Genomic DNA, 14,733 nt, shown 5'->3' with positions numbered 1-14,733 from the left:
CAACGGGCTCCAGGAGAGTCGTTTGTAGACACAAAGGACATCCACTAGCTCAGCTCTCCGACAAGGTAGCGTTTTCCGCCTCAGCACTTCCCCAGGCAGCTGCCCCCTCCTTTCCTTCCAGAACCTGCCCCGCCCCGCCCCCAGGGCGGAGTCGCATCGAGGCCCCGCCCCCCAGCGCGGCCCCTTTTGCGGGACCCGCCCCAGGGTGAGGCGACGCGGGCATTAGAGGCGGGGCCGCGCCCCTCACGGCCGCTGTGCTGCCGCCGCCCCGAAAATGGCGCCGGGGCGGTTCTGGCGCTGCTGCCTACGCGGCGCAGGCTGGGTGCCAGTGCTGTTCATCACTTTCGTGGTGGCGTGGTCCTACTACGCGTACGTGGTGGAGCTGTGTGTGTGTGAGTACCGGGCGGGCGGACGGGCGGGACGCGGCCCGCAGCGGCGCCGTGCGCTGGACGCTCGCTCCGCAGGGCTTCCCGGAGGAGCCGGGGCGGAAGTGTGTGGCCGGCTCTGCGTCTGTGACGCTCGCAGCGAAGAGCGGGGCCGGGGGCGGCGGCCCTGGGGGCCGCGGAGGCCGCGAGTGCCGCGGCGGGCGGGCGGGGCCGGGGGGTCGCTCCGCCGAGGACGACTGCCGCGGACGCGACGGGCGGCCGCTTCCAGCCTCCTGCGCTGCCGGCGCGTGGGAAGTTCATTATTTCACGTCAGAGTCAGGAACTCGCAGACAATACTGCTTTTAGACAAAGAATAAGTGAGGTGATGATCATCTTCGCTGCTGTTTTCTGACGGAGGTTTCTAGTTCGCTCATCCCTCAGATGTTGAGATCTCCTTTTATTGTCCTTAACTGTTTCCCTCGTTAGTTCTCACCCGAGTCCCTGGAAAAGGGAAGGCACATCCCGTTACACTTCAGAGGTTTAGGACACTGGTTTGGTTAGGTTGTACTTAAGATGGAAGGAAATTGGCTGTCAATCCAAACATTGTTCTGGGCTGTTGCGCGGTTGGTCTGTCCTAAGGGAACAGGCGTGGTGCGACCGCTCAGATTGACACCGGCCTGTGCCCGCCTGGCCGCTGGCAGTGTCCGCTCTTCGGGGAAACGGGGGGCCACACCGTCTGCGGGGTTTGTCAGAGCACCCCCTTGCTATCCCTCGCCTTCGCGTCCACGCCGAGTCCACGCTATCAAAAGGACCGCTGTTATATATACTTAAAGAAAGAGCCCCGTGCGATAGAAACGAGCCCTGTGAATGGAAAGCTGTGCCGCCCACTCCGCTTGAAGGTTGACACCACCAGGACTTCCGCAGTTATGGCTGCGGGTTTGTACAGCTCTCAAATAAGTACTTGGCAAAAACCGAGTTCCGCACGTGGAGGAGAATGCTTTGCCTCAGAAGGCTTGAAGATAGGTTTTTAAATGAAACTATCCACCTTTAAGAAAATTATTTTGTACTCTGGAATATTTAATTCCAAGGAAAATAGAACTAGAATAAATTAGTTGTGGAATACATTTCCAAATAATAATCTGCTGAATATTATTTAGTCTCGTCTTTTTGGAGACCAGAATGTTTACTAACAATGATTTTTGAATCCATTAAGGTTGGCTAGAGTTAGGTTTTTTTTTGTTTTTTTCTGAGACTACTTCCAGTAGGTGATAGTGATCATAGGGTTCTCATCAGCTTATGGTAATACTTTATTTTATTTACTCGGAAGTGGGCATTCATTACAAAAGTTGTACCTGTCTTATTTAATTCTGTCAGAAGATTGTCCCCACCCCATTTTAATCCCATAGTGGTTTTGAAGTAAAGTCTCTGATGAAGCACTAAAAATGTGCATTTATGTTGAAATTGCACATTTAATCTATCAAAAGATGACATCAAACATAAAGAAAGGAAAATGAACATGAATTAAGAAGTGCTGTGTGCACTAATGGGGATGGAGGGGGGCATTTCATCATTCTTCCTTCAATATGCCACAGATGTAAGAAATGAGACTGAGCAAATAGGCTCTTTGGTTAGGTCACACAATTGTTGAGTGGGTATTAGAATGTACCACATCTCTCTATTATACATATAATTTTTAGTGAGCCATGAGGGTATTTTAAAATACTGATGGTGAAAGGTCTTACATAGTGCCTGTATTTAATACTTCTAAGTTATCTGAGTTAGAGTAGGGAGAATTTGGGAGGTCTGCTGGACTTGAGCATAAAAACTCATTCAGACTCATATTCAAACTTTTCTTTAAATTATTCAAGTATATTTGTTTTAATAAGCACAGACCCTCCCATTGAAATACATTAATATATAACTTTTTTATATTTTTTTTATTAATATTATATAACTTTAAATTGAGAGAAGTGTCTTAATGTGCTGTTTTCATCATTTTTATAAAATTTCCATAGCTTCTGGTATTCTTTATCAAACTATATGGGAAAGGATGATAATAATTATCTTTACATGTGTTAATTTATTTAATGCTCATAATAATCTCCATAAAGTAGGCCCTGGCCGGGTAGCTCAGTTGGTTAGAGCATCCCTGATGCACCAAAGTTGTGGGTTCATTCTCTAGTCAGGGCACATACAAAAGTCAGCTAGTGAATGCATAAATAAGTGGAACAACAAATCTGTGTTCCCCCCCCTCTCTTTTTCTCTCTCCCTCTCTCCCCTTCCTCTCTCTCTAAAATCAATAAAAATAAATTACTATGCAAGATAAGTCTATTTGTTTATCCAGACCTGGACACTTGGGCACATTTCAGTATTATTTATGATCCATTTGTAAAGGGTGTCCCAAAATTCACGCAAGATTTGAATTTTGCGTGAGCATTAACAACAACAACAAAATAAATAAAAGCCTAATTTTACTTGGTTTATTGAATCAGATTCTAATATCTGTTGCCCTTTGATTTCAATCCCTTCAATTTGATAAGCATTACCAAGTACCAATTATGACCCAGGAGCAGGAACAATGAAGACCACGGCTTTGCGTATGTGCCAGCAAAACCGTGGAGGCCATTTACCCGATGTGCTATTCCATACATAACCCTATACTGTATACTTTATGAATCAGTAAAAAATTTATAATTTTTAATTATAAACCTGTGTTTTCTATCAAAATTACTTCTTGCATGAATTTTGGGACACCCTTTATAAGGCAGCGATTTTCAACCCCTGTGGCGAGGCACACTGGTGTGCTGCAAGAATTTTTAAAACATACTGTACCTGGCCCTAGCTGGTTTGGCTCAGTGGATAGAGTGTCGGCCTGGGGACTGAGGGGTCCCAGGTTGGATTCCGGTCAAGGGCACATGCTCGGGTTGTGGGCTTGGTCCCCAGTCGGGGGTGTGCAGGAGGCAGCCCACCAATGATTCTCTCTCATCATTGATGTTTCTTTCTCTCTCCCCCTCCCCCTCCCCCTCCCCCTCCCCCTCCCCCTCCCCCTCCCCCTCCCCCTCCCCCTCTCCCTCTCTCCCTCCCCTCCCCTCTTCTCCTCCTCTCCCCCTTCCTCTCTGAAATCAATAAAAATCATACAGTACCTATTTAGTCAGGGGCACTGACCTCTTTTCCCTTAGATTGTCAAATAAAAAAAATGACAACAGCCAACACAATAATAGCCATCTGATGCCCTGGCCTATGTGGTTCAGTGGTTAGAGTATCAGCCTTTGGACCGAAGGGTCGAGGATTCAGTTCCCAGTTAAGGGCACATACTTGGGTATGGGTTTGTTCCCCAACCCTGGTCAGGGCACATGCAGGAGGCAACCAGTAGATGTGTTTCCCTCACATCAATGTTTTTCTCTCTCTCTCCTCCCTTCCATTCTCTCTAAAAATCAATGGGAAAATATCCTTGGGTAAGTATTAACAAAATTATAAATATATTTAGGATTGTTGTGTCCTCTTGATGAATTGACCTTTTATCATTGTGAAATGACCTTCCTACTCCTGGTGATATTGTTTACTTTGAAATATACTTTGGCAAATATTAACATGTCTACTAATCTTTCTTTGAATTAGTGTTAGCATGGTATGTCTTTCTCCTTCCTTTTACTTTAACCTGTTTATATTTGTATATTTAAAATGTATTTGTTTGCCCAGCCGGTGTGGCCCAGTGGTTGAGCGTCGACAGACCTATGAACCAGGAGGTCACGGTTCGATTCTCTGTCAGGGCACATGCCTGGATTTCAGGCTCCCCCATAGGGGTGTGCAGGAGGCGGCCGATCAATGATTCTCTTTCATCATTGATGTTTCTGTCTTTCTCTCTTCCTTTCTGAAATCTATAAAAAATATATTTTAAAAAATGCATTTTTTGTAAACAGCATATAGTAGGTCTTGTCTTTTTTGTTTGTTTTGTTAATCCTCATCTGATAATATCTTTTACATTGATATCTAGAAAGACTGGAAGGGGAGAGAGAGAGAGAGAGAAAGAGAAACATTAATGTGAGCGAGACACATCAATTGGTTGCCTCCCACACATGTCCAGACATGGCCAGCAATTGAGCCAGCAACTGAAGTACGTGCCCTTGACCGGAATCAAACCCTTGACCCTTCAATCCATGGACTAATGCTCTAACCAGTGATCCAAACCGGCTGGGGCAGGTCTTGTGGGTTTTTTTTTAATCCAATCTGAAAATCTCTGCCTTTTAAAAAAATTGACATGTAGCATCATATTAGTTTCAGGACTACAGCATACTATATTCATATGTATCTATATTGAAAAATGATCACCACAACAAATGTAGTTAACATTCATCACCAGAAATAGTTACAAGTTTTTTTCCTTGTGATGAGAACTTTTAAGATTTATTCTCTTAGCAAGTTTCAAATATACAATACAGTATCATTAACTATAGTCACCATGCTGTACAATCTCTGCCTTTTTAACTGAGGTGTTTTGACTATTTACATTTAATGTGATTATTGAAATGGTTAAGTTTAAGCCTTCTCATTTGTTATTTTTTAATCTGTCCTATCCTTCCTTCCTTCTGCCTTCTTTTGAATTAATCAACTTTTAAATGATTTAAAATTTCTGAATTATTCTTATGATTTTCTCTTCCTTGTTGGGTTATTAGCTGTAACTCTTATTGTAGTGATTGCTTTAAGGTTTATAGCTTACATCTTTTAACTTATCATAACCTATCTTCAAGTGATATACAATTTCACATGCTTTTACCTTATAAAAGCATTCCTTCATTTCTTCCCTCCAAGCCTTTATGCTATTGTTGTCATACATTTTATGTTGTAAAACTCACACTATATTGCTATCATTTTGTTTAAACAAACAGCTTATTTTTTTTTAAGATTTGAATAATAAGAAAACAAATGTTACGTGTTTACCCATGTAGTTACCATTTCTAGTGCTCTTCCTTCTTATTTATTTATTTATTTTGTATTGATTTGAGAGAGAGAGAGAAGAAACATCAGTTTGTTATTCCAGTTATTTATGTATTCATTGGTTGATTTCTTGTCTGTGCCCTGACTGGAAATCAAACCCCCAGCCTTGGCATATTAGGACAACACTCTAACAAACTGAACTACTCAGCCAGGGCTCTTCTTTCTTTCTTCCTTCCTTCCTTCCTTCCTTCCTTCCTTCCTTCCTTCCTTCCTTCCTTCCTTCCTTCCTTCCTTCCTTCCTTCCTTCCTTCCTTCCTTCCTTCCTTCCTTCCTTCCTTCCTTCCTTCCTTCCTTCCTTCCTTCCTTCCTTCCTTCCTTCCTTCCTTCCTTCCTTCCTTCCTTCCTTCCTTCCTTCCTTCCTTCCTTCCTTCCTTCCTTCCTTCCTTCCTTCCTTCCTTCCTTCCTTCCTTCCTTCCTTCCTTCCTTCCTTCCCTCTCTGTCTCTCATCTCTCTCATCTCTCTCTCATCTCTCTCTTTAAAATCCTCACCTGAGGATATTTTCCCCATTGGGTTTTAGAGAGGAAGGCAGGGAGGGAGGAAGAAATGGAGAGAGAAACATTAATGTGACAGAGACACATCGATTGCCTCCTGCACTTGCCCCAACCAGGGCAGGGCTTGAACCTGCAACCTAAGTACGTGCCCTTGACTGGGATTCAAACCCAAGACCCTTCAGTGGGCAGGCCAGTGCTCTAACCATTGTACATACCAGCCAGGGCCAGCCTAGGACCTTTCTGATGGTGACATTGCTAAAGCACTGGTAGGAGTATAAAATGGTACAGCCCCTAAAACAGGGATTTTGGGGATAAGTGGACAGATTTACTTTTGGTCCAGTAATCCTACTATTAGGAATCTACACTGAAAATAAACTTCCATAAATGACACATGCATGAAATTATTTATTGCCACATCATTGTAGCAGCAGAAGATTAGAGACAACCCAGATGTCTATCAATAGAGGCCTAATCGTATTACTGGAACTCCCATACAATGGAGTACTGTGCAGTGCTTTACAAACAAGCCATGATTGTGTCCATGTACTCCTGTATAATGATGGAAAAAAAGGTGTGGAATGGTTTATAAATGGAGAAACGGGAAATATAGGGTGGATAAAAGTAGGTTTACAATTGTGAGTATAGGAAACACAGAGCTTATACTTGTATTATTATTTATTAATGTATTATTTTCCATATAAACAACTGTGTAAACCTACTTTTACCTCACCCTGTGTGTACTTACTTGCTTATTTTGCTAAAAGAAATATTAGAAGGATAAAACAGACATTAATAAAAATGATTACTTGGGATGAGGAATAAAAGCCAGGCCTTTCTGAGTACCTCTTTATAAAGTTTTGACTTTTAAACCATTGATACTTTATTCATATTATTCAGATTGAAAAAAATAAAAGAGGGGAATAAAAGCAAACAGTTCAGTTTGAAATCATGAAATAAATGAACTTAATTTTTAAATTATTTTTTCTTTTTAAAAATGAACTTGATTTTTTTTTTTTTTACAGAGAGGAAGGGTGAGGGATAGAGAGTTAGAAACATCTATGAGAGAGAGACATTGATCAGCTGCCTCCAGCACACACCCCACTGGGGATGTCCCCGCAACCAAGGTACATGCCCTTGGCCGGAATTGAACCTGGGACCCTTCAGTCTGCAGGCCGATGCTCTATCCACTGAGCCAAACCGATTAGGGCAAAAATGAACTTGATTTTATATAAAGTTGATTCTATAACTACACACAGGAAAGAATTATTTCAAATGACTTTTGAACATAGTACTCCTTAGTGGGATATAGTTTAAAGCCAAGCCAAATAAATTTAAAAGTTGCAAAGAAATCTTAAACTAGTATGCAGTTTTTAAACTATTTTATGTATATTTTAGGAAAAAACAAATAAGTAAATTAATTAGGAACTAAGATTTTCATTGTAAAAACAAAGAGATACAAATATGATACCAAATAAATTATTTAAAAACCTCTAGAGAGATACATCACAGACTAAATAACTCTGAGTGCCATAGAGGAGATTTCTGTTCATTCTTTAGGTAGCATTAAGGAAAGAGCTAAAGATACTTCAAACTCTAAACATATGGATACACTTAAAATGAACAAAGGTCTGGAAAAAATGTGTAATGTGATTGCAGTGTTAATGATAAGTAATTTGAATTTTAGCATTTTAGTGTTTTTAGGACTTTTGTGCAATTCTAAAGTTGTATTAGTGTTTACATTTTATAACTAAACTTTGTTTTTATGAAAATGATATTAAGATGAATAGTCAACTGGCGATAAAACTTATGTACAAAATGTTTAAAGTATAATATTCATTGTTTTTTCTTTTATTCTAGTTACTCTTTCTGGAAATGGAGAAAATGGTAAGACACTTTTAGTCTCAGTTTAAGTAGACTCCTTATGGTATCATAATTGCAACCTTCCTACTTTTTATTTAGTGATGGCTATTTGTGCTTTTATTTTTAGAAAGACAATATATATTTTAAGCTTAAGCAACTAAAATGAGATGTAATACTGGGTTTATTTCTATACATTCAATATATTCTTTTTTTAAAAAAATATATGTTTATTGATTTCAGAGAGGGAGAGAGAGGGAGAGAGAGATAGAAACATCAGTGATGAGAGAATCATTGATTGGCTGCTTCCTGCACACCCTCTATTGGGGATCGAGCCCACAACATGGGCATGTGCCCTTGACCGGAATCGAACCTGGGACCCTTCAGTCCAGAGGCCATCGGTCTATCCACTGAGCCAAACCGGCTAGGGCTCAATATATTCTTCTTTGCACTATTAGTAAGTTGTTATTTTGTAAGGCACCTAGTACCCAAACTTCTTTGGTATACTTATATATATATATTTCTGCCTTGTATAGACTTTAGAATTCTATAGTAATAGTTTAGATATTTAATACCAGTTTTAGCTAGGGTGGAGGAAGGAATTTTATTTTCTTTTGTTTGTGCATTTGTTAAAAATAGCATTGACAATTAGTTAAATAGGCAGACTGTAAAAATGAAGATTGCTAGTTCATTTTGAAAGGGAATTAAAGTTTTTATAATGACTAGTCAATGACAATATTTTGAGAAGAATATTTGCTCAAAATTCACTGAGATAAAATAAATTTTTCTACCTATTGAGATCAAATTTCAAAAATAAAATTTGATTTGAGATATGGAAATCCAGAGGATTTCTAGAACGGTTGAATAGTTAGAAATTAATATTTATCCTTATTACTGGAAATAATTAGGCATTCATTATGTAAATCTCAAGTTACCTTTGAATCTGGTTTCTCATTAACAGAACAAACTCAATCTTGGTAGGCATGCTTTTCTTCCTTTAAATCAGTACTGTTTTCCATATGTTGAATACGCACATACAGAATGCAGAGAATTTCTGAAATTCTTACAACAGAATTTTAAACTTGTATCATTATTTCTTGGGGCTATTTTCCCCATGTCTTCCAAAGAGTGTTTTGATGATGTTTTTTGTTTGCTTATTAGTCTTTAATTCAGTTATAGGTGATATTTGAATCAGATATTTTGATTTATAGGTTCAGTTTTTCTTTCAGCTTTGATTTAATTTGCTTAGGTAACTTTTACTTTATATATTTCTTCCAGCATATATATGACCAGAAGTTTGTTATTAGCAATCAAATTGATTCAAACTTACTTAAAAGCAATATTTTTTATTCTTTACATCATATTTTTTAAAATATGTTTTTATTGATTTCAGAGAGGAAGGGAGAGGGAGAGAGAGAAACATCAATGATGAGAGAGAATCATCTATCGACTGCCTCCTGCACTCCCCCTACTGGGGATCGAGCCCACACCCAGGTATGTGCCCTGACTGGGAACCGAATCATTACCTCCTGGATCATAGGTTGATGCTCAACCACTGAGCTACACTAACCAGGCTGCATCATAATTTTGATGCTGGAGGGGCAAGTCTCTAGTGGCAACTTAAACCCAGAGCCAAGAGGTTATTTGGGCTTGGAGCAGAAAAGAATTCAAGACTAGAGCCAGAGAAGAGGTTAAAGTGGAAAAGCAGGTTTTATTGAGTAGAGGGGACAAGCAAGAAAAACCACTCTACTGGACTCTCCTCACCAAAGAAGGAAGATAGATCCCAACCATCTCTACAGGTTGACTTACATCTGTTTGTAGTTTCTATGGAAAATTGCTGGTATGGGGAAATAGAGAGTGGGAAAAGGTTGAGATTAACTCTAACCTTTACAAGGTATATTTTGTGGCATTGTGTTTTCCCTTTATGGCAGTGGTTCTCAACCTTCCTGATGCCGCGACCCTTTAATACAGTTCCTCATGTTGTGGTGACCCCCAATTTCATTGTTACAAATTGAACATAATTAAAGCATAGTGATTAATCACAAAAACAATATGTAATTATATATGTGTTTTCCGATGGTCTTAGGCGACCCCTGTGAAAGTGTCGTTCGACCCCCAAAGGGGTCGCGACCCACAGGTTGAGAACCACTGCTTTATGGTATGTGTAAATGATAAGGTATGGGTGAGCAGCTGTTACTCAGTCTTCGCAGGAATTTTCTTTGTCCAGAGGCTCTTCATGATCTGCTTGCATCTCCAGTCACCTGAGTTTCGTGTCAGACAGCATGTAGCCGGCCCCTGACTTAACTTTGTTTGACTTTAGTTAATTTATATAGCTCTCATGCCCCTTTCCTATATCAACTTGATAATAATAATGATCTGTTAAGTACTTACTATATTACCGGCATCATACTGAGAGATTTATTTTACCTGTTTTGTAACTGAGGGTTACAATTTTTAAAAGCAAAAGCCATTTTGTTTTTATTCTTATGGAGAGCTGAAATATTCTGAAAATATGTTAAATGTTTTTTAACATATTTCTGGAGTATATTGTTTTATATTTTGGTCATAGTGTAAGTAACTAAATGACCAAGTTTAAAGTAATTCTAGGTTACCATTTATTTCAAAGCTATATGATATTCTGTAGATGAGGATTAATAGACTTGATTGAATATCAGGCCAGGCAAAAGTATAAATCAGTGAAGTGAGTTAAGAAGTTGACAGTTGGTATAACAGTAGGAGACTGAGCTCCAGCATGCTTTTCCAAAGGAAAAAAACAAGTAAAGAAATTGTATTAAATCCACTGGGTAGAACACTGGAGGGAACAGAGATGATACAAAGTACCGATTTTGAGAATCCAGGATTTTCAATGAGGATTATAATCAGTTTTAATGGAAATGAAAATAAGGCAAATTTGAACATAAGAGGAGGTTGTGGTATCTGTCCTGGCTCTCAGCACATTTGGTTGTGCCCCAGGGGGTCCAGAAAAAGGGAAGGTACAAGTTAACCAGACACTTCAAGAGTATGTTATCATAGATGAAAAAGACAGATAGTCTCAGTTAAGGTAAAGTATGACCTTGTCAGTGAATATACAGGCCTAGGACATAACTGCTTTTAGTTAAAGTTTAATTTCAGACCATCCTTTGTGGTTACTTTAGGTCTCTGAGTTGACAATTTTTTATTTTATTTTAAAAGAAACTTTTTTAAAACCAAAAACATACGGAAAAATAACCTCAGACCAAAGGAAGAACAGGATTTATTATGTGCCAGGCATTGTCGTGTTTTGCATTTATTATATTAGCTCATAAATATTAAGCAACTAACTTTAATCTAGTGGTTTATTGAAGTCTGAGCAAATTATTTGGGGAGTAGAGTATGAAGGGGTAATGAATTCATAAGGTAATGGAGAAGGTTTTTGTGGAAGAAGTAGTATTTGATCTGAAATTTAAAATGGGTAGAACAAACTTTTTAAAAAATATATTTCTATTGATTTTAGTGAGAGAGGAAGGGGGAGGGATAGAGAGATAAAAACATCGATGAGAGAGAAACACCGATTGGCTGCCTCCTGCACATCCTCTACTGGGGATTGAACCTGAAACCCGGGCATGTGCCCTGACCGGGAATTGAACCAGTGACCACTTGGTTCATGGGTCAACGTTCAACGAGTGAGTCACACAGGTTGGGCATACTTGTGTTTTTTAGTGGGTTTGTGATGTTGAATTCTAAACTTAGAATTTAAGTACCTGGTAGATAGTTCTTGTTCTTGTGGAAATCATTCTCACTTCTTCCAAATAGAAAACTACAGAACCCAACAGTGAGTTAATATTTGGAGATAAAGATGTTGTAGTCTTACACTTATTTACTTGGGAAAGAGTTATGACAGAAATTCAAAGTGGCTGAAATTTTTGATTACCCTATGTTGAAAGGAGAATGAAATTTAGGATATCTTTCTGAACAATCCAAGAATTAAATTTTTCTAATGTACTGATTATTTGCTGTGTTATGAACTTCCTTTATTTTCAGTTCATACTTAATGTTCATAGTAATAGAACATTTATTTAATATTCATAGCACTGGATTTAATGTTCATAGTAATGGAATCTGGTTTAAGTCATTGAAAATCTAACTTTTAGAAGAGCTTGAAATGCAACCAGTGAAAGAGGTGTTTCAACTTATATCTTCAGCAACTCAATAAAATCAAATCTCATCTCAGACTAATATTACAGAAACTATAAACCATGCTCTTAAATACAGAATGCTCCTTCATATCTGTAATATTACATCATGCAGATAAAGGACTTTATATATTTTATCTCTTTAGTGTGTTTTAATTATTTTTTATTAGGTTAAACCTCCTGACCCTAAATATTGTGTTTTAATGTAATGCTTTTTCCTGTTTTCACCAGGATTCAATGAAATATTATTTGTTTTTATTTACCAGGAAAGGCCGTTGTTTACCTTGTGGCTTTTCATCTGTTCATTGTTATGTTTGTATGGTCCTATTGGATGACAATTTTCACCTCTCCCGCTTCCCCCTCCAAAGAGGTAAATTTAATGTTGGTAAATTGCCAAATGCTGTAACTATGGAAATATTTTCCCTGTGTTACCTTTGTTAAAGCTTTATTATATAGTGCATTTGTTCTGTTTCCATTCATGGATCCTGCTTGGTAATTCTGCATTGTGGATGACTCATAAGCCTATTCTCAGATACAACTCTACTGACATAGCAGAGTTAAAGAGTAATGATGTGTTAAAGTTTAGCTGTACTTATACAGTGGGGCCTCACTTACGAGTGTCCCGACTAACGAGTTTTTTGAGATACCAGTTGTCTCTCAGCCAGACTTTTTGCATTGAGTTGATAGAGTAATTTGAGTTAACGAGCTCCTTAACGAGCTCGGTCTCTGAACGAATTAAACTCCTAAGTGAAGGCCCCACTGTATTCTTCTGCCATGTTATATTTTCTTAAAGACATACTTATGTTACTGGAATAAAAAAATCTTAAGGGACAGAATGAAGTTAGAAAAGTAGGTTTTGTTTTTAGAAATCTTTTAACATATTTCTTAGGTCTGAATGAGTGTGCTACAACTAAAGAGTTGATTTGATTGTGGGTATAAATTGTCTAGGGCAGTGGTTCTTAACTTTCCTAATGCCGCGACCCTTTAATACAGTTCCTCATGTTGTGGTGAACCCCAACCATAAAATTATTTTCGTTGCTACTTCATAACTTAATTTTGCTACTGTTATGAATCGTAATGTAAATATCTGATATGCAGGATGTATTTTCATTGTTACAAATTGAACATAATTAAAGCATAGTGATTAATCACAAAAACAATATGTAATTATATATGTGTTTTCCGATGGTCTTAGGCGACCCTTGTGAGAGGGTCGTTCGACCGCGAAAGGGGTCGTGACCCATAGATTGAGAACCGCTGGTCTAGGGTATTGCTTGTTACACCTTAATTTGGCTAGTGTTTCTTCTAGTTGAAGGTTCTATCTGGAAAATAATGTGTGAACGTTTACATAGAGTAAGTTTCAAGACCAGTGTGTCTCTCTTGCCTTGACTCGCCTGAATTCACCTTTACCTGTAATTTAATATAGCTAGATGTTTAATATATTCCCTAGAGTTAGGATCGTCTCAGTTTGATTTTTCTGCTGTAACATATTACTTAATGAATCTAAGCCTTAGTTTCTCATTGGAAAATGAAGTTAATAATAGTGCCTATCTCTGTAAGATTTTTTTGTGAGAATTAAATGAGATTCACTCATGTAAAGCTTTTGATATAATACCTGCCACATGATTAGCACTCAGATATTAGCTGATGATGACAATGTAATTATTTCTCTTCATAATTCATTAAATTTATAGACCAGATGTTTAAAATGATCAACTTCCACTTAACTTTCTATAGAATAATATATATGCAGAAAAATATACATACCATAAGTGTACACTTGATGAATTTTCACAAACTAAACACACTTGAGTGACCACCACCCAGGTAAGAAGCAGAACATTACCAGCTTCCCGTAGCTTCATGCTCCCTTTCACTAACCCACTTCATGGGAAGCCACTCCAGTAGCACTGATTAGTTTTGCCTAGTATTTCACGTAGATGGGGTCATACAGGACATATACTTTGTGTGTGGCTTCTTTCATTAACATCCTATTTGTGAGATTTGTTCGTACTGTTGTATACAGTTGTGGAAAATTCATTCTCATTATTTAGTATTTAGTTGTGGTCTATAAAACAATTTATATACCTCGTCTGCTGTTGATGGGTACAGAGGTTTGGATAGCTTCTAGTTTAAGGTTACTACAAATAGTGCTGCTGTGAACATTCTAGTGCATGGACAAATGCATATACATACACACATATGTGCATACATATATAGTTCTTTTGGGTAGATGCATAGGAATAGAATTGCTGGATCATAAGTTATATATACTTTCGTCATTAGTAGATAATGCCAATTTTTTTTGTCCATTTTTTTATTGTGTGCTTTTGTTTTAAGAGGTATTATAAAACATTAATAGAACAGTGTTTCTTCAAGTACATTCTTCAGACATTGGTAATAGTCAACCCTTAAATTTATGCCATCCATATCTAAATCTCTTAAGTTGAGAAAAGGGCCTGATTTTATTTAATCAATCACTTGTCGTGATGGCTGTTGAAACATAGCATGCATGAGAATTTAGTTCTCATTATGGAAAATAAAAATTAGAATGAGAAAAAGCAATTGGTAATACTTTTAAGAAGCAGTATAGTATAGAGGTTAAGAACTCAGACTAGCTCCAGACTGACCAGGTTCAACTCTGATCTCTGCTACTGAGCAGTTGTGAGTTGTGTGATGGCAGAGACTTTGCTTAGCTGTCTGTAGCTCAGACCTCTCCCCTGTAAAGTGAGGATGATAGTACTACATACCTATGGGATTCTTTTAAGGACTGAATCAAGTAATATATGTGATTAATAAAAGTATAGTAATATATAGTGAATGGCCAGATTATTATGACCCCCTGACGTTTGT

At 38.3% G+C, this 14,733-nt stretch overlaps 1 protein-coding gene across 13 annotated transcripts in view; it reads left to right on the top strand.

Moving 5' to 3' along the window:
- The first annotated feature begins 220 nt into the window (after window positions 1-220).
- The window catches only part of ZDHHC20 (zinc finger DHHC-type palmitoyltransferase 20), a 109,672-nt gene continuing 95,159 nt past the window's right edge, over window positions 221-14,733 (top strand). For 3 of the 13 annotated variants that reach the window (XM_059684217.1, XM_059684221.1, XM_059684223.1), the window contains exons 1-3: window positions 221-392; window positions 7,709-7,735; window positions 12,147-12,250. In XM_059684217.1, coding sequence (XP_059540200.1) covers window positions 275-392; window positions 7,709-7,735; window positions 12,147-12,250 — 249 coding nt within the window. In that variant the 5' untranslated portion in view covers window positions 221-274. The remainder of the gene's footprint in view (window positions 393-7,708; window positions 7,736-12,146; window positions 12,251-14,733) is intronic. The other 10 variants (XM_059684220.1, XM_059684225.1, XM_059684219.1 and 7 more) reach the window with 5 other exon arrangements.

The sequence above is a fragment of the Myotis daubentonii genome, chromosome 2 (genome assembly GCF_963259705.1).
Source record: "Myotis daubentonii chromosome 2, mMyoDau2.1, whole genome shotgun sequence".
Classification (NCBI taxonomy): Eukaryota; Metazoa; Chordata; class Mammalia; order Chiroptera; family Vespertilionidae; genus Myotis; species Myotis daubentonii.
This window is presented reverse-complemented; position numbering and strand designations above follow the sequence as displayed.